The 20,329-nt window shown below is 42.9% G+C and overlaps 1 protein-coding gene across 2 annotated transcripts in view; it reads left to right on the forward strand.

The window, feature by feature from the left end:
* The first annotated feature begins 232 nt into the window (after positions 1-232).
* The window catches only part of RCAN2 (regulator of calcineurin 2), a 73,880-nt gene continuing 53,783 nt past the window's right edge, over positions 233-20,329 (forward strand). Inside the window, exons 1-2 of one of the 2 annotated variants that reach the window (XM_077291561.1) lie at positions 233-358; positions 11,094-11,320. In XM_077291561.1, coding sequence (XP_077147676.1) covers positions 11,096-11,320 — 225 coding nt within the window. In that variant the 5' untranslated portion in view covers positions 233-358; positions 11,094-11,095. Of the gene's footprint in view, positions 359-383; positions 406-11,093; positions 11,321-20,329 lie in introns of those variants that run through there. The other variant, XM_077291562.1, reaches the window with a different exon arrangement.

Consider the following 20,329-nt stretch of genomic DNA (forward strand, 5'->3'; position numbering starts at 1 on the left):
CCTGTATATAACACTATATCTGCAGCCGGTATATAACACTATATCTGGAGCCTGTATATAACACTATATCTGCATCCTGTGTATGATATCACTGTGACTGCTCCTGTGCCCTGTATATCGCAGTGTATCCTCAGCCCCGTCCTCTGTATACCGCACCACTGCTGTATATTCAGATTATCCGCCTGTATCTGCCGGGATTGTGAGATAAATTCTCGGGATCACATCGCTGTGTGGCAGTGAAGCGCCCCGGTCGGGCGGTTGCTGATTGGCTGGCGCTGTGCGCCTGTGTACCGGAGCGGTGCGGGCGGGGACGGAGGAGCAGAGGACGCACACAGCTGATCTGCTGCCGCTGCTGCAGGTAGGTGACACACTCGGCTCCGGGGGATTGCAGGGTTACTGTACAAGGTGAGGCAGGGGGTGATGGCTGCCAGGCTGCTCCACCTGCACTGAGCCCTGGCACATACCTGTCACTGGAGAATACCCCGGAGTTGTGCAGGTCCTGGTGAGCAGAGGTCAGCAGGGTGACAACAGGGGGCTCAGCACAGAGGGGCTCACATAGGGCAGAGCTGGGGTGCAGGGGGAGGGTGATTGCAGGAGGTGCCCCCTGCTATATGGTCAGTACTATATACAGAATCATATACAGCCACTATATACACACATAAGGCTCCATGATGGCTCCATACAGGCACCAAGTGGTACAGAGATGTGTATGGAGACGTATTAGGGGCCATATTGCTCCCACCTATGTCTCTACCACAGTAGAAAAAAATGCAATGATGAGCAGACTACAATCGATGATCTCCTATGGGTAAAGTGGAAAGACGTTAAATGGTTTGCAGTGATGAAGAGGTTAACATATGGCGGGCTGATGTAGAAGAGGGAGTTACTGTGTGTAGGTATAGAAGAGAAGTAATAGTTACTCCCTGGTGGTCTAGAGGAGCAGTGGGTGTTAATATTTATTCCCTGTTGGTCTGGACGATAGCAGGGGGTTAATATTTTATTTTTCGTGTTTATATTTTCTTCCCTAGGGGTCTGGGATAGAAGAGGGGGTTCATATATATTTCCCTGGTGGTCTAAAGTAGAGGTTAGGATTAATATTTTTTCCTTGGTGGTCTGGAATAGAAGAAGAGGATTAATATATGAATGGCTGTTAATTTAGAGTAGTGGAAAAAGGTTAATATAGTATTCCCTGGTGGTCTAGGGTACAAGAGGTAATTGATGTATTATTCCCTGTTGATTTAGAATAGAGTAAGGGGTTAATATATTATTCCCTGGTGGTCTAGAGTACAAGAGGTAATGAATATATTAATCCCTGTTGATTTAGAATAGAGTAAGGGGTTAATATATTCTTTTCCTGGTGGTCTAGAGTAGAAGAAGGGGATTAATGTATTAATTCCCGTTGATCTAGAGTAGAGGAAGATGTTAATATTTTATTCCCTGGTGGTCTAGAGTACAAATAGGGGTTAATATTTTAGTTGCTGGTAGTCCAGAGAAGAATTTCTAAGTCCTTTGTGGTCTAGAATTGAAGCGTGGGTTAATAATTTAGTTGTTGCAGTTTCTCTAGAAATTAAGATCACTGCCACGTATCCCAGCAGGTAAGAGGTGAAGGATTAATACTGATTCCCTGGTGGTCTACTATAGGTGTCATGGTGGTCTGGAGTGGAAAAGGAAGTTAATATTTTAATTTTTAGTGTCCTAGAGCAGAACAGGGGCTTAATATTTAGTTATACCCTAGTGGCCTAGAGTAGAGGATAGGATTATTACTGACTCCCTGGTGGTCTAGAGTAGAAGGTGGACTTAATATCTATTCTGTGATTGCTACTACTTTTTCCCTAATGTCCATTTTAGGTATTTTTATTCCATGGTGGTCTAGAGTAAAAAAGGAAGGTAATATTTTATTCCCTAGTGCTCTGGAGTAAAAGTGTTCATTACTCCCTGCTAGCCTAACAAAAGAGAAAGTTACTATATATTCCCTGGTGGTCTAGAGCTGTGTTTCTCAACTGAAGTCCTCAAGAAATACATACTGTTTTCAAGATTTCTTTGTAATTACCGTATATATGTGATGTAATTATTGTCAGTGTCTCAGAAATTGACACAGGTGTTCTGTTTATGGTGGTGGTGGTGGGGGGATTAATATTCATTCCCTGGTCATAAAGAGTATAATTAACCGTATGTATGTGTGTATATATATATATATATATATATATATATATATATATATATATATATATATATATATATATATATATATATATATATATATATAATACCCTCGCGGTCTAGAGTAGAAGTAGGAGTCAATATTTTCCTGGTGGTGTAGAGTAGATGTGGGGGTTAATATTTATTCCCTGCTGGGGTAGAGTAGACATGGGGGTGATATTTATTCCCTGGTGGTGTAGAGTAGATGTGGGGGTTAGTATTTATTCCCTGGTCATAAAGCAGATAAATAAGGGTTATTATTTATTCCCTGGTGGTCTAGGGTAAAGGTGGTGGCTAATAGCCGATGGTCTAGTGGTTCACCCACCTCCCATGTCCCAGCAAGGTTCCCGTTTACAGCTCATCTTAGAGGGAGCTGGACGCTTCGTGCTCCTCACATTCTGCTCTTTCTGTGATGAACTCCGGACTTTTCTTTGGAGAAAGCAGGCGGCACATACATGTCGCCAGCGTGTCCACTCGCAGATGTGTTTGTGTTGGATGCTGCATACATGGGAGAGGGAACAGACTGTCACTATGAAGAATATGTATATACCAGGGAGTGCACAAAATTGGGAATAAATGGAAGGAAGGATACCGGAGCAAAGACCCCTTTACAAGTCCACCAATTAGATGCATATATTTACATGTTTATTGGCTATAAACACACATGGAAACCACACACCAGAAACCAACTTTAAAAACATCCTCACTCTTCAGTACAACAAACACCACCTGCGGCTTTTTATAAAGTCACAAAGCTCCTAAATGTTCCGGAAAAACAGATATGAATGAGAAAAATCCATATCCTTTTATGTAAAAAATTATAAAACTAAAATATTTGAACCCCCTGAGGAAGCTTCCTTACCAGTGAAACGTATGGGATCTTTTTACCCACATGGTTCGAGAAAGGTTGAACTTGATGGGCCTATGTGACTATGATGTGGTCTTGTATTTTGGGATGTCATGGATCTATTTACCTCCATTTTCTTTGTTGTTTTCTCTGACTTTTATCTCTTCATGCTTTATTCTTGATGCAGTTATCTTGACGCATGCATTGACATTTGTATATATACTGTAATCGGACATGGACTTCTCTATTTGGTAATGCCAGAGATACATCACGTGTTTCGCTGGTAACGTGGCTTCCTCCGGGGGTTCCTATAATTTTGTTTGGAATTTGACCTTTTGGAAACTGAGACTTTATTACAAGCCACAGCTGGTATTTATTGCATTCTATACTGCAGTTTTAGGTCTTTTTTACTATTGGTATGTGGTGTTGTTGTTTCTATGATTCTTGTAACTAAAGATGTATGTATGTGTATATGTGATGTGCATTCAGTGGTTGGCTGTGGCAGAGGGTCTTTGTTGTTGTATCTTTCTTCCCTTATTACCATGTCATGTTGGGAAAGATTTATCAAAACCAGTGCCAAGGAAATGGGGAGCAGCTGTCCGTATCATCCATTCACCGAGTCCTCAGGGGCTCTGGAGAAGGATGGCTTGTTATGGGCAACTGCTCCACTTTCCCCTTGCGCTAGTTTTGATCAGTCACCCCCATTATTCATGTGCAGCCTTCGCCTCCTGAGTGATGAGCGGAAAAGTTACCTATAGGAAAAGCCTTTAAAGGTTCGTATGTGGCTGTTTGAGACTGGATTTAAAGGGACGGTCTCATCAACTTCCACCCTCCCCCAGCATGCAACATAATGACTTATGGACATTATGAAGAGGATGACGTAATACACACCTTAGCTGCTGCAGAACCTCTTTGGAGAGTAAGAGAAAATTCTCTCTGTATTATGATGTTCGGCAGCAGCTGTGGTTTGTGATGTGGTTCTGCAGCAGCTGTGGTGTGTGATAAGGTTCTGCAGCAGCTGAGGTATATTATGATTTGCTGCAGCTGTGGTATGTGATGAGGTACTTCAGTAGATGAGGTGTATTATGAGATTCTGCAGCAGCTGAGATGTATTATGAAGTTCTGCAGCAGCTGTGGTGTTCAATGAGGTTCTGCAACAGCTGAGGTATATTATGATATTCTGCAGCAGCTGTGGTATGTGATGAGGTTCTACCGCAGTTGAAGTGTATTATGAGGTTCTGCAGCAGTTGTGTTATGTGATGAGGTTCTGCAGCAGCTATGGTGTATTGTAAGGTTCTGCAGCAGATGAGGTATGTGATGAGGTTCTGCAGCAGTTGAAGTGTATTATGAGTTTCTGCAGCATCTGTGGTATGTGATGAGGTTCTTCAGCAGCTGAGGTGTATTAAGATGTTATGCAGCAGCTGAGGTATGTGATGAGGTTCTGCAGCAGTTGAGGTGTATTATGAGGTTCTGCAGCAGCTGTGGTATGTGATGAGGTTCTGCAGCTGTGGTGTATTATGATGTTCTGCAGCTGTGGTGTATTATGATGTTCTGCAGCATCCGTGGTATGTAATGAGGTTCTGCAGCATCTTTGGTATGTGATGAGGTTCTTCAGCAGCTGAGGTGTATAAAGATGTTCTGCAGCAGATGTGGTATGTGATGAGGTTCTGCAGCAGCTGTGGTATGTGATGAGGTTCTGCAGCAGCTGTGGCTTGTGATGAGGCTCTGCAGCAGCTGTGGTATGTGATGAGGTTCTGCAGCAGATGTGGTATGTGATGAGGCTCTGCAGCAGCTGTGGTATGTGAGGAGGTTCTGCAACAGCTGTGGTGTATTATGATATTCTATAACAAGCAGTACTTTACAGCCGGCAGCTGCTGAAGAACCTCTTGTTAGTGAGTGATGAGCGCTCTGTGTCAGTTGCTGGGGTTGGTATAAGCGGCCCGTCCTGCAGTGATCGGTGCACTCGGCTCTGACGTGCGGCTCATACCCGGATATCTGTGGATGTGACCTGTGTGATGGGGGGTCTTACCTTCCCCTTACACCGCAGTGACTCTCCGTGTTACAGGGGGAGAGGTGCAGGTGAGACCCCTTTCCCCGTGGAGGCGGAGGATATGTGATCCGCGTTCTCCGCTATAATGTGCGCAGTGTTTATAGTGAATGGCGGGATAATGCGGTGGTACAGGGAATCTGCATTGTGCCCGGAGGGCAGCGACTCCACTGTCGGTATGGTGGGCGTTGGAAATGCAGGATACAGGGGGCCGCCATGATCAGAGCCATACGCTTTTTATCTTTCCCATCAGCAAATCTGGTTACTTTTTGGGATACATAACATTTTTTTTGGGGGGTAGGGAAGTGATCAGAAAACCAATGATTATGCCATTTCTATAAATGTTTCCCTTTTTGATCAGGTATGAATATTATGATATTTCCTTCCTTCCTGTTAAACTATTCCCTGTTTTGGGCCTCTTCCTGTGATAATGTCCCCCATCCTGAGCCCCTTCCTGGTATAATGACCCCCATCATGGGCCCCTTCCTGGTGTAATGTCCTCCTATCTTTTTTAATGTCCCCCCTACGGGCCCCTTCCTGTAATAATTTCCAACATCCCGGGTCTCTACCTGGTATACTGTCCTTGTCCTGTGCACCTTACTGTAATAAAATCACTCATCATGGCCCCTTCCTGGAACCTTGTTCCCCATCCTGGTATAATTTGCCCCATCATGGACCCCTTCCTGGTTTAATGTATCCCATACTATAATAATGACCACCATCCTGAGCTCCTTCCTGGTATAATGTCCCCCATTCTGGTAGAATGACCCCCATCCTATAATAATGACTGCCATCATGGACTCCTTCCTGGTATAATGACCCCATCCTAGTATAATGACCTCATCCTGGACCCCTTATTTGTAAAATGTCTGTTCTGTTTTCCAAAACATAAAAAACACGATTTTTCATACCTTCCTCCGCTCCCACTATGTACTTAGTCCTCTACCATCGCCGGCAGCTGACTTCAGTGTGCCTGCAGGGGCAGCGTATGACATCCTTGCTGGCGGCATGTATTACAGCACGGGGAGCTGGAGGGTCCCTGTGCTGTAATACATGTGTGTCATTCAATTCTGCCATCAGCAGACTCCCTGCCGCACAGGCCCGGACGTAGTCACATCTTCTGCCACTATGATCATTACGTCCCTGCCTGGATGTGCATTTTGGTCATGTCAATACATTGAGGCCACAATTTATCAAGACTGGTGTTTTGTTGGTCAGTAGGATCTGATACCCAGGATGGCACTGCATGGCAAAGGCCGCCATACACATCAGGCAAAGGTGAAACATTTGGTTGTTTGTTTTTCCACCGGTGATACAACTAGAGCCTATGATTGGCCAAAAAAATCCAACAATGCTGATCAGAGCTTTAACTTATTTATTCTTTTTTCCAAAGAACCTGACAATCGCTACTGTAAAAATATGTCACTTTGACCAAAATTTATCTTGTTTGTTGAGGGCCTAAAATTTGGAATGTAATAACCTACAGTGAAAAAGGTGGAGAAGAAGTTCAGTAGAAACATAAATAAAGAAGCTTGAGAAGAAGTTATAGTCAATACTTGGAAAGTTCTTGGTGGCCTTGAGTAGTGTCAATACTTGGAAAGTTCTTGGTGGCCTTGAGTAGTGTCAATACTTGGAAAGTTCTTGGTGGCCATGAGTAGTGTCAATACTTGGAAAGTTCTTGGTGGCCATGAGTAGTGTCAATACTTGGAAAGTTCTTGGTGGCCTTGAGTAGTGTCAATACTTGGAAAGTTCTGGGTGGCCGTAAGTAGTGTAAGTACTTGGAAAGTTCTTGGTGGCCTTGAGTAGTGTCAATACTTGGAAAGTTCTTGGTGGCCATGAATAGTGTCAATACTTGGAAAGTTCTTGGTGGCCATGAGTAGTGTCAATACTTGGAAAGTTCTTGGTGGCCTTGAGTAGTGTCAATACTTGGAAAGTTCTGGGTGGCCATGAGTAGTGTCAATACTTGGAAAGTTCTTGGTGGCCATGAGTAGTGTCAATACTTGGAAAGTTCTTGGTGGCCTTGAGTAGTGTCAATACTTGGAAAGTTCTGGGTGGCCGTAAGTAGTGTAAGTACTTGGAAAGTTCTTGGTGGCCTTGAGTAGTGTCAATACTTGGAAAGTTCTGGGTGGCCGTAAGTAGTGTAAGTACTTGGAAAGTTCTTGGTGGCCTTGAGTAGTGTCAATACTTGGAAAGTTCTTGGTGGCCTTGAGTAGTGTCAATACTTGGAAAGTTCTGGGTGGCCGTAAGTAGTGTAAGTACTTGGAAAGTTCTTGGTGGCCTTGAGTAGTGTCAATACTTGGAAAGTTTTTGGTGGCCTTGAGTAGTGTCAATACTTGGAAAGTTCTGGGTGGCCGTAAGTAGTGTAAGTACTTGGAAAGTTCTTGGTGGCCTTGAGTAGTGTCAATACTTGGAAAGTTCTTGGTGGCCTTGAGTAGTGTCAATACTTGGAAAGTTCTGGGTGGCCGTAAGTAGTGTAAGTACTTGGAAAGTTCTTGGTGGCCTTGAGTAGTGTCAATACTTGGAAAGTTCTTGGTGGCCTTGAGTAGTGTCAATACTTGGAAAGTTCTGGGTGGCCGTAAGTAGTGTAAGTACTTGGAAAGTTCTTGGTGGCCTTGAGTAGTGTCAATACTTGGAAAGTTCTGGGTGGCCTTGATTAGTGTCAGAAAGGTAAATAGCATGCAGAAGTGTGGTAGCCTAGGTCATGCAGGCTAGGTTGAGTAGTTAGGTAGGTCAAGAAGACGAAAGCCAAGCTGGAGAAGCAGTCATGAAGGTCAGGAAGGGAATACTCTTGAGGAAAAAATTTGTAGTAGGATACACAGGGACTTATTTTTGGATGCTGACTTGGGCATAAGAAATTTCTTGGAACTTATGAGGCCAGGTGGAGAAGTAGGTGGACAGATCACGAAGATTAAAAGCTTGAGGAGAAACTGCTGGAAACACAGGACAACACAGGTTAATTTGAAATGTAAGAGGTGAGGAGCAGCAAACTGCAGCCATGAAGGTGGCAGGGGTTGGTGGTTTTATTAAAGTGAGTGGTTTGAGGAAATGAGTAGAAGTTGTTGGGTTGGCCATGAATGTAAAGATTCCTACACGTTAGTTAAAAGGTTGATGATTTTGGCAGGATCCGCTGACCATCTGATGTGTATGGAGTCCTCACAACTCTCCCCGATACAGGAGATTAGTTGTTGCCAGAGGTGCTATCAGGTATTTCCACGTAGGAACCTTCAGCTGAGTTGAGGTGTATAAGGGCAGATGGGAGAGAAAGTTGGCCGACAGCTTACTCATGTGTATGGTCCTCTTTAGAATCCCATTATGTCCTTCAGGATGTTACATAGCCTGGGATAAACATCAAGGGTTCTCTTGCTTGGGGTTCTCCTGCTGGGGGTTCTCCTGCGGGGATCCTTAGAGATCCCAAGCCTGTAGCTCTGTAGTCCCATCCAGAATGGAGCGAAAGTGCTCATGTCCAAACTCTGCTCCATTTATTATCTATGGCACTGCTGGATAAAGCTGAGTCCTGCTCTCAGCTACAGTATTTCTGGCATATGATTAAAACGTGTTATTTTGGAAATAACCTAATTGGGTTCAATGCAATTGTGCAGATAGTCACCTAGACCATGTCTGCAAAAGACAAGAATTTAAAACGATATTTACAAAATTAGATTTTTATTTCCAAAAATGGTTTAAATCCCGGTCGGTGTTACCACTTATGTTGATATTCACCATGACCCAGTCAATGGAAAAAGAATGACCAAAAACTCTCTCCAAAGCTATGGGCTGGTGATTATTAATTAAAAAAAAAAAAAAAACCTTGTGGCAAATGTGATCATTATAGGTTTTGTAAAAAAAAAAAAATAAATAATGAAAAAAATGATAAAAGTAATAATATGATAAATAATGCAAAATATAATAAAAAGGTAAATAACAATAACAGCAAATAATAGCAATAATTAGATAAATAGTTCAATTAATAATAGTAATAATATGATAAATAGTAAAAATAACAATAATAATAACGTGAAAAATAGTAAAATTAATATAAAAAGTAATATGATAGTAAAAATAATAATAGTAATAATTTGATATATAGTAAAATTAATAATATAAAAAATAATATAAGTAGTAAAATAATCTAAAAAATATGATAAATAGTAAAAATAATAATAATATAATTGTAAAAATAATAGTAATATGATAAATAGTAAAAAATAACAATAGTAATCATTTTATAAATAGTAAAATTAATAATATAAAAAATAGTAATAGTATGATAAATATTAAAAATAACAATTTGTTAGGTAGTTTAATTAGTAACATAAAAAATAATAATATAAATAGTAAAATAATATAAAAAAATTATAATAGAAATAATATGATAAATATTAAAAATAATAACAGTAATAATTTGATAAATAGTAAAATTGATAATATAAAAAAATAATATAAATAATACAATAATATAAAATAATAATAGTAGTAATACATTGATAAATAGTAAAATGAATAATATAAAACAAATATGAATAGTAAAATAATAACATAAAAATAATAGTAATAAAATATGATATTAATATTATAATAAATAAAAATAATAGAATAAATATTAGATAAGGCCAAACAGAAATGATTTGCTGCCAGATTAGACAAGAGGTTTCCATATATCATACAGAGAGTAATTACTCATCGTTCCTCTGCGTCTCATGATTTCCACCCGTGATCATTACTGTCCCATTCTCCCTGGTCATTAGCTGTATTGTCAGTGCCAGTGCACAGAGATGCGGGCAGACGTGAGCTGTCGTTATGCGGGGGGGAGGCTTTCAGGCGACTCATTTGGGTGTCAGGTTTATCTGGGTAGTGACTGTTTCTTTGCTAACAAAACACGGCTTAGTCACCTAATACCTCCAGGAATTCGGACCGCGGCGCTCTGGTATTTTAATAAGGTTAAAACTTTTTCGTTAAAATGAAACCCTATTCATCAGAGCGCGGTCGCTGCACGGTGTGAATACGGATTATTTCCCAGGATTAGCACAGTTCTGGCGGCTTCTATGGGGCTCCCGTACACCGAGGTGTAGGAGAAAGGGCCTGTTTTATTTCTTTTGGGGCTTTTTTTTTTTATGCTATAACTTCATCATAGTTTAAGAAAAGATTCCCCAACTTGTTACCATTGTTTGTCCCCAATTCATCATTTGCAATTTTTTTCTCTTATATTTGTTGCCATTTTTCTCTGCTCCGAAACGCAAAAATAATCCAAATGTGTGTTGTTTTTTTTTTTTTTGTCTTTTACCTTTTTGGTGCCTTTTTTTTATAGAATAAAAAGTTTTGTGATCCTTTTAAATGTTCAACTGTGCAGAAATGAAATTGGACAACACTGGCGCAAGCGGAACGTAATTGTACAAACGTTTTGAAAAGTCGCAATTGATGAATCGGGTTGAAACTTAAAAAAAGAGAAAAAAGTTAAAAAATAAATAAATAAAAAAAGGGGCAAATTGATTAATGAGTAAGGTGCAAGTATAATAAGTCACTATTAGAACCATTTTTACTCCAGGAATAAAAAGTGCAAAGATGATGATGATGAATCGGAACGTTGTGTGTTTCAGTTCCTTGAGTTTTGCACCTTTTTCAGTCTCTTTTGTTGGAGGCAGAAGTAGTTAACTGAGAATCGGTCAATGAGCTCACTCGGCCTAGAGATTTTAGAACTCTTCTATTCCTTCCTCTGAGCTCATCTTTGCTTGTTTTATGACCACATGAAAGTTCAGATAAACTTTTTTACAGGGTCATAAATCAACCGAAAAGGTCTTTGAAGTGTTTTAAAACAAGTTTTTAAAAAATTCCCCCAAAGGTGTCCATAGAAGGTAATAGGATGGTGCAGGAAGGGGTAGGAAGTGACTACTACCTTTAGGCATGATGGCTGGAGGTTTTGATGGATAGGACACGCAGATTTTGCAACCTGTAGTGTTCGGCGTGACCTTGACTATTCTGACTTCTGCCATTTTTCCTTCCCAGGGATGAGGGAAGACCCATACTTTGCTGGGATGAGGGACCCCAGTTATTTTGCCTTTGTTGTCGGGGGTGGAGAGTTCCTCTTGCTCTATCCAATACACAGAATCAAGGACTTATCTGGATATCTGACTGAAGAAGACTTTCAAGGCATCACCGACTTCAACGACCTTCCAAATTCCCTGTTTGCATGCAATGTTCACCAATCCGTGTTCGAAGATGGAGCCAGCAAGGTAGGATATTGGTTCTGATCCCACAAGGGGTCGGTAAATGGATGGATATCACCCCTCGCTGTATCCCACCCCTATCCCTACACCTTAGATTACAAGCTTTTGGCCTGTCTCCTCTTCTCACGATACTTAGAATTTGGCAAAGTGGTTAATAAATTCATCCAATCACTAGTGAAGAGGCAATACTTGAATTGTCAAAATAAAAGTGGTCTACAATTTGGGTTTGGCAACTCTAAAATGCCACACTGGCATTGAACAATGGCACAATGGACTTTTAGAACACATCTGTCTCTAGTAGCATGCATAATAAGGCAGACCCCTTGAAGAAGCAATTGGTGAAACGCAGCATTAGAATTTGGCAAAGTGGTTAATAAATTCATCCAATCACTAGTGAAGAGGCGATACTTGAATTGTCAAAAACTCCTAAAGTGCCAGACTAGCATTGGACGTTTACAACAGATCTGTCTCCAGTTGCAAGCCTAATAAGGCAGAGCCCTTGAAGAAGCGATTGGTGAAACGCAGCATAGATCTTATATAAACACTGTCTCGTTGATACTTTGGGCCTCACCAAAGGTCGGTAAATTGATCTTGCAACGTCATTAGTAGCTCATTGCACATACGCTGTCCCTTCTGATGAAACGAACCCTGGCAATGATGGCCCCTGCGCAGGGTTGACAGGTCTTGCATTCTTCCCATCTGCAGGCTTCATCTCTAATTTTAATTTTTTTTCTGAGCTAGTGGGGAGGAGACTCGCTGCCATGATGTCTCACATACACAACACACAAACATGAGGGATTCCTGCTCCCCTGTCTCTATGGAGTGCAAAATCATCAGCATGGAGGACATTATACAGCAAAACTGAGTGGTGTAGATGTGAATCCAGCTCTAGGATGTGCTAACTAGAATCTGCACAAACTGCTTCTCACTCTGCTCTTTTCTTCTCCTGCGTCCTCTCCATAGATTTAAATAGGCAGCTGTAATCTGATCTCTCAGTCTTATTTAAGCTGTTTTCAGGCAGAAGGGAAGGGGAAGATGTCTCTCAAGTGGAGAAAGAAGCAGATTTATTAAAATGTTTCTTAGATTCGCTTCTAGTATTGATTTATGGCAAATTTTTTCAAAACTATCCATGGGATAGGCGATAACTTGCGATTTGGTGGTCTTTGACCACCAATCATGAAAACGGGGCTTTGATTTGCCCTGCCAGATATGGACTACAATCATTCTCTATGGGACTGGCAGAGATGGCAGATTACCGGGGTTCGCTCTCTCCGCTGGGCCATAGAGAATGAATGAACGTTTCGCCAGCTCTACATTCCCGCGGGACATTTCGAAGACCCGTTCTTTGTGATTAGTCTTGTTCACATTGGACGCGTCTCTGCTGCATTTTCCGAACCAGTGTTTTGTTATTGAGATATCATGAAACCCCATTCATAGGACGCAGAGCGTAAATTGACCAGCGCTATAGATTTGACATCTGCGACATACCAAATTATGCCTGCAAAAATCGGGGTGAAGCTGGCGGTGCACCCGCAGGGTAAACCGTAGCGGTATCTGTACAATTTAGTGCTGAAATTCCGATTCTAATGTGTCCTGTGTGAATAATGCCCTAAATAAAAAGCTCGAAAGGTGCCAAAACCTAAGCCAGATGTGCGGATTTACTAAATGGTGCTAAGCCAGGCGGCTCCGTGTGGATCATGATTCAAGGATTAGCACTGGGTAGAATGACGCCTCTTTTGGCGGTGCCTCCGAGGTACACATTCTCCATGCCGTTTGGTTCCAGTTACCTCCGATAGGTGACATCCAAAACGCGCACAAAGTGGTAACTGCAGGTCATAACCTTGACTTGTTAGAAGGATCCACTGTCAATAAAATGATCACAAAGTGTCCCCCAGCTGTGACCTATGGGGAAACCCGACAGATGAGTGTCCATTCTGAATCCCCATTCTTCCTGCTTGGTCCAGATGGACATGTGACTGCTGCATCCAATCAGTAGCTCTTGGTTACCCTTGCAGCTAGTGATTGGCTGCAGCGATCACATGACTGTCCGAACCCAACAGGAATTACAGAGATTGGCGGGAGATTCTGGCTACTTCAGAGCAGGAGTTCTGGGGGCAGGAAGGTGAGGATTACTTAGTTTATTATTTGAGCATTGTCCATTCTTTTTATGATGGATGTTAGCGTGTTGGGATGGGAGGTATCTTATGGAGGAGGACGGGCAGCAGAACAATGAGCTAAACAAGGCTTGAGGCCATCATGGGGGGATGTAGTTATCTGTGAATGACAGGGGAAATGTAGTACTATGAGACTCCAATTTAATAAAGGGGGATCTTGGAGAGGACCTGTCATTTGCCATAAATATGTTTGTTTTTTTATCTGGTGTGAACGCTGCTGTTCTCCTGAATTTGGCGATGTTTTTCTTTTATTCCTGCGCCTCTCCATTCCTGAGATATGGCCTCCTCTTCCCTGTCCATAAATCTAGTCTTGTTAGCCAAGTGGGTGTGGTTCTCAGCTCAATTAGAGTCTTATTAATGACCACGCCCAGAGACTAGATTTTTACTTAAAGAAGTGGTACTTCATTAATAAAAGCAAACAAGTCCTGATTCGGTCGTTTACACCAGGTAATAAAAGCGCAAATTTATGACAAGGAAAAGGTCTTCTTTAAATAGAAACTGTGAGAAGGTCAAAAGAGGGCAGTTTTTGCTTTTATTTTATTCCCATTACTCCCTGTCTGTCACGTGGTTCAAGAGACCTGGGTCTTTTTATTTAGTGCTAATTTTGATGGTCTTTATAAGGGGGTGTGGCTCAAAGGGGAATAATGCAGAGGAGCCTAAATACACGCCCCTGAGGAATGCTGTGAGCCACGCCCCCTTTGTAAAAATCCAAACTAAATAAAAAAGACTGCATGGAGGATTAAAAAAAAAAAAATCACTAAAAGCAGAAAACTCAGAGGAGCAGCAGGAATAAAATAATAGTAGTAACTGGCCATTTTTTTTTCCTGGTGATTTCAGTTGGGAACCCACTTTTAGGATTTTCTTATACCCTAATGGAGCATATAACAGTATGGCCTCATGGTCATGCCAGTTCCTCTGGAGGGGGAGCCAGTCTTTACATCAGATCGCTGCCTAGTAGAGGGGGACCCTGAGTGAAAAAACCCTCCAATGTGATGTACGTTTCCTATTAGGAAAGAATATTCCCTTATTGTCGTTTTCGGACACCCCTGAGCTGGCAGCTTAGTTAGGAAAGGCACAAGGTGCTAGTTGTGAACCCTCTACACTGTGGATTGCCTACACTAATACACTATTGTGGTGCGAGATGGCTTAACGCTCTGAATGTGCATGATTAATTCACCGACAGTACGCAGAGGATTTGAAAACTTGATTTATATAGAAATGGCTCCTCGTGGGAGGTCACCTGGATGCCAGATCTGTGAAAGATGCGCCCATAGGGTGAGAGAAGTGGTTGCTACGTATGCTTACTATTTCTACTTTTAACCAGATTTGGGGAGACGTAAGGCTTTCTCACTGTCTACTGCAAGGTAGGATTCATTCACATTAGATGCTATGTGGCTTTCTTTTTTTTTTTTCTTTTTATCATCATCTTCATTCCCTAGCAACCCCCACATGTACTTATGCTGGCTAACAGATGTAAATCATTCAGCTGCGGCAATAAAAACTAAATCTCCGAGCACTAAAAAATACTCGGAGGACCCCCGAGAAATCTCGATTAACGAGTATACTCGCTCATCACTAAAAATTAGTAATCTTGCAATTGTTGCACTGTAGGTGATGTCACAGCTCACCTCGTCCTCCTGTACAATGACTGATAACACCTCTACATACAGTAGATAACACAAGATCCACCATTCACAATAGGTGATGTCACAGCTCACCTCCTCCTCCTGACAATGACTGATAACACCTCTATATACAGTAGATAACACAAGATCCACCATTCACAATAGGTGATATCACAGCTCACCTCCTCCTGTACAATGACTGATAACTCCTCTATATACAGTAGATAACACAAGATCCACCATTCACAATAGGTGATGTCACAGCTCACCTCCTCCTCCTGTACAATGACTGATAACTCCTCTATATACAGTAGATAACACAGGATCCACCATTCACAATAGGTGATGTCACAGCTCACCTCCTCCTCCTGTACAATGACTGATAGCACCTCTATATACAGTAGATAACACAGGATCCACCATTCACAATAGGTGATGTCACAGTTCCCCTCCTCCTCCTGTACAATGACTGATAACTCCTCTATATACAGTAGATAACACAAGATCCACCATTCACAATAGGTGATGTCACAGCTCACCTCCTCCTCCTGTACAATGACTGATAACACCTCTATATACAGTAGATAACACAGGATCCACCATTCACAATAGGTGATGTCACAGCTCCCCTCCTCCTCCTGTACAATGACTGATAACTCCTCTATATACAGTAGATAACACAAGATCCACCATTCACAATAGGTGATGTCACAGCTCACCTCCTCCTCCTGTACAATGACTGATAACACCTCTATATACAGTAGATAACACAAGATCCACCATTCACAATAGGTGATGTCACAGCTCACCTCCTCTTCCTGTACAATGACTGATAACACCTCTATATACAGTAGATAACACAAGATCCACCATTCACAATAGGTGATGTCACAGCTCACCTCCTCCTCCTGTACAATGACTGATAACACCTCTATATACAGTAGATAACACAGGATCCACCATTCACAATAGGTGATGTCACAGCTCACCTCCTCCTCCTGTACAATGACTGATAACACCTCTATATACAGTAGATAACCCAGGATCCACCATTCACAATAGGTGATGTCACAGCTCACCTCCTCCTCCTCCTGTACAATGACTGATAACACCTCTATATACAGTAGATAACACAGGATCCACCATTCACAATAGGTGATGTCACCGCTCACCTCCTCCTGTATAATGACTGATAACACCTCTGTATACAGTAGATAACACAGGATCCACCATTCACAATAGGTGATGTCACAGCTCACCTCCTCCTCCTGTACAATGACTGATAACACCTCTATATACAGTAGATAACACAAGATCCACCATTCACAATAGGTGATGTCACAGCTCACCTCCTCCTCCTGTACAATGACTGATAACACCTCTATATACAGTAGATAACACAGGATCCACCATTCACAATAGATGATGTCACAGCTCACCTCCTCCTCCTGTACAATGACTGATAACACCTCTATATACAGTAGATAACACAGGATCCACCATTCACAATAGGTGATGTCACAGCTCACCTCCTCCTCCTCCTGTACAATGACTGATAACACCTCTATATACAGTAGATAACACAGGATCCACCATTCACAATAGGTGATGTCACCGCTCACCTCCTCCTGTATAATGACTGATAACACCTCTGTATACAGTAGATAACACAAGATCCACCATTCACAATAGGTGATGTCACAGCTCACCTCCTCCTCCTGTACAATGACTGATAACACCTCTATATACAGTAGATAACACAAGATCCACCATTCACAATAGGTGATGTCACAGCTCACCTCCTCCTCCTGTACAATGACTGATAACACCTCTATATACAGTAGATAACACAGGATCCACCATTCACAATAGATGATGTCACAGCTCACCTCCTCTTCTTGTACAATGACTGATAACACCTCTATATACAGTAGATAACACAGTATCCACCATTCACAATAGATGATGTCACAGCTCACCTCCTCCTCCTGTACAATGACTGATAACACCTCTATATACAGTAGATAACACAGGACCCACCATTCACAATAGGTGATGTCACAGCTCACCTCCTCCTCCTGTACAATGACTGATAACACCTCTATATACAGTAGATAACACAAGATCCACCATTCACAATAGGTGATGTCAAATCATCCCCTTGAACCATCGCTCCCGTTCCTCACAGGCAGGAGTTCCATGTGCTCCATATTTCCTCGTCTTTCACATTTGCTTGTGCATTAACCCCCTCAGGGTCTTCCAAGGTCGGCAGCTCGAGATGAACAAATCAATTTGGAATAATTTCATAAAAAATGAATTCTGAGTACCAGGAAGTGGTAATTCTGTTATCTTCCCTTCTCCTCGGCTTCCCCATTGCTCTCCCGCCACCTTTGATCGCCTCCTCCATCCTTGTGGAGTGCAGCAATGCAGTGGTCTGTGATCTGCGTCTTTTCAGTACGTTGAGAGTTGTAGTTTCAAAACAGTTGGAGAAAAACACAACTCCCATCAGATTGCTGACTACTGTATAGACTGCAGTGTATGTGACGATGGCCATGCTGGGCGTTGTGGTTCCCCTACATTTAGCCTTTCCTCTCCTGTCGAAGCAGAATATCCAATTCCCCGGCGATCTGCAGTTTAGATAATGTACAAGTGGGTCATTCTGCACTTAATTACTGTACAGCAGGATTATGTCTCGGGAGGAGCTCGGCCTGCGCTCCCGGACGGTTTGTGGCTTTTTTTTGTACATTTCTCTTGACATCTTTGGCTTTTGCCCTCAGTTATTTTCAGGCATCTGAATGTAAACCAGGCCTAGAATGTGCCACATTGTGTTAGTGAGTAACGGCTGAGGGAAGGCGGGGGTCCGGGGACTCCGGGCTGAAGGTATATCATGCAGTGTAGTGTCCGTGCGTCCCCTCGGCGATAATCCGGGACTCTGTCCCCTCATCATAGAGTTTACAGCATCGTTATCGTAGTATCTACAGAGTGACCCCGCTCAGAAAACCAGACTGTACCAGTCGCTCCTGAAAGGAATTCCCCCAATGTCGGCTGCTTCACCCCGATAATAACATTAGCAGCAATGAACGGAACAATTTTTACCCCTTTATCCAGAAGAGCATTAGTGAGGTCAGACACTGATGTTGGGGAGAGGCCGAGCTCACAATATACACCGGGGTGAGGAGACACTGGGGACAAGAGGGCCGGATGTTATACACTGGGGGGGGGGCGCAGTAGGGTCGGATGTTATACACCGGGGGAGAGGGGCTAGATGTTATACACTGGGGGAGAGGGGCCAGATGTTATACACACCAGTGGAGAGGTGCATATGTTATACACCATGGGAGAGGGGCTAGATGTTATACACTGGGGGAGAGGGACCAGATGTTATATACCGGGGGAGAGGGGCCAGATGTTATACACCGGGGGAGAGGGGCCAGATGTTATACACTGGGAGAGAGGGGCCGGATGTTATTTACTGGGGGAGAGGGGCCAGATGTTATACACCGGGGGAGAGGGGCTAGATGTTATACACTGGGAGAGAGGGGCCGGATGTTATTTACTGGGGGAGAGGGGCCAGATGTTATACACCGGGGGAGAGGGGCTAGATGTTATACACACCAGTGGAGAGGTGCAGATGTTATACACCATGGGAGAGGGGCTAGATGTTATACACTGGGGGAGAGGGGCCAGATGTTATACACTGGTGAGAGGGGCCGGATGTTATTTACTGGGGGAGAGGGGCCAGATGTTATACACTGGGGGGAGGGGCAGATATTATACACCAGGGCGAGGGGTCCCATGGAATACACCAGGGGCCAGTGTTATACAGTAAATGAGAAACCGGAATATTTTCACCGTGTCTCCACAGTGATCGCATCTTTCTTCGCAATACTAATAAGTAGTGATGAGGGAACATACTCGTTGCTCGGGTTTTCCTGAGCACGCTCGGGTGATCTCTGAGTATTTGTTAGTGTTCAGAGATTTAGTTTTCATCAGCGGCAGCTGAATGATTTACTGCTATTAGCCAGGCTGAGTACATGTGGGGATTCCCTAGCAACCAGGCAACCCCCACATGTACTCAGCCTGGCTAATAGCTGTAAATCATCCAGCTGTGTCAACAAAAACTAAATCTCTGAACAGTCATAAATACTCGGAGACCACCCGAGCGCGCTCTAGAAAACCCGAGCAACGAGTATATTCGCTCATCACTACTAATAAGGTTTCCTTTTTTCATGTCTCTTCCTTTTTTCCCTGAATGTGCATTTGAGGCACTTACTTTCTAAAAAAGATCTTAGGGGCCTTCACCTCACCTGGGGGGAGACGGTTCTGGAAAGTTGGCAAATGTGGCTCCGAGGGAGCATTCCAGGAAAGCAGGGCGCCACCTGTACGGGCTGGGAGCATCCTTTGCAGTTCCCTCGAGCTCCGACGTGTAGGCCGCACGTCCCTGTAGGCCGCACGTCCCTGCAGCAATCTGAGCCGTCACTATTTTTAGGACGATGAACACGTTTTCTTTGTTGTATTATTAGCGCTTGGCCCGAGGGTGGTGGAAAGTGACCTCAGTGCGGGTAAATGATGTCACCATCACAGGTCCGGAATGTCCGTCCCGGCTGCTCTCATCTGATCAACCCCCTCTCTCCTTATATAAGGGTCACCGCTGAGGAATGCGGGGTTATCGGGGAATAGAAGTGGAGAGGTGATCCGGTAATTCAGAAAGTCTGGTACTTACAACTGTAATTTCACGTGGAATTTCGCTAGATCAGAAGCAGAAGATTGTAGTTTTCCTACATTTGTAGTAATGGAACGTGTTAGATATTTATTTTGGGTTCCCGCTCTTTCTGAAGGTTCGCTCTTTCATCCCTTGATGACAAGCGTCATTAGTACTTAGTAAAGCCCCTCTGGCTGTTATAACCTGCTACTAATGTAATGGATCTGACTGCGTTCCCGAGGAATCTTAGCCAATACCTCATGGACATAGTAGCTTTGCCTTGTTTCTTGTTGTGAATTTGGATTCTGGGCTCCCCCGGTGGCTACTGGTGGAATTGAACTGGTGTCTTCATCTTCTCTGTTCACCTGTTCCCATCAAGATGTGGGAGTCGCTATATAACCTTGCTGCTCTGTTAGTTGCTTGCCGGTCAACAATGTTATCAGAAGCCTCTCTGTGCTTGTTCCTGCTCCTAGACAACTACTAGATAAGTTGGACTCTTGTCCATGTTTGTTTT

Source organism: Ranitomeya variabilis, chromosome 2 (assembly GCF_051348905.1).
Source record: "Ranitomeya variabilis isolate aRanVar5 chromosome 2, aRanVar5.hap1, whole genome shotgun sequence".
NCBI lineage: Eukaryota > Metazoa > Chordata > Amphibia > Anura > Dendrobatidae > Ranitomeya > Ranitomeya variabilis.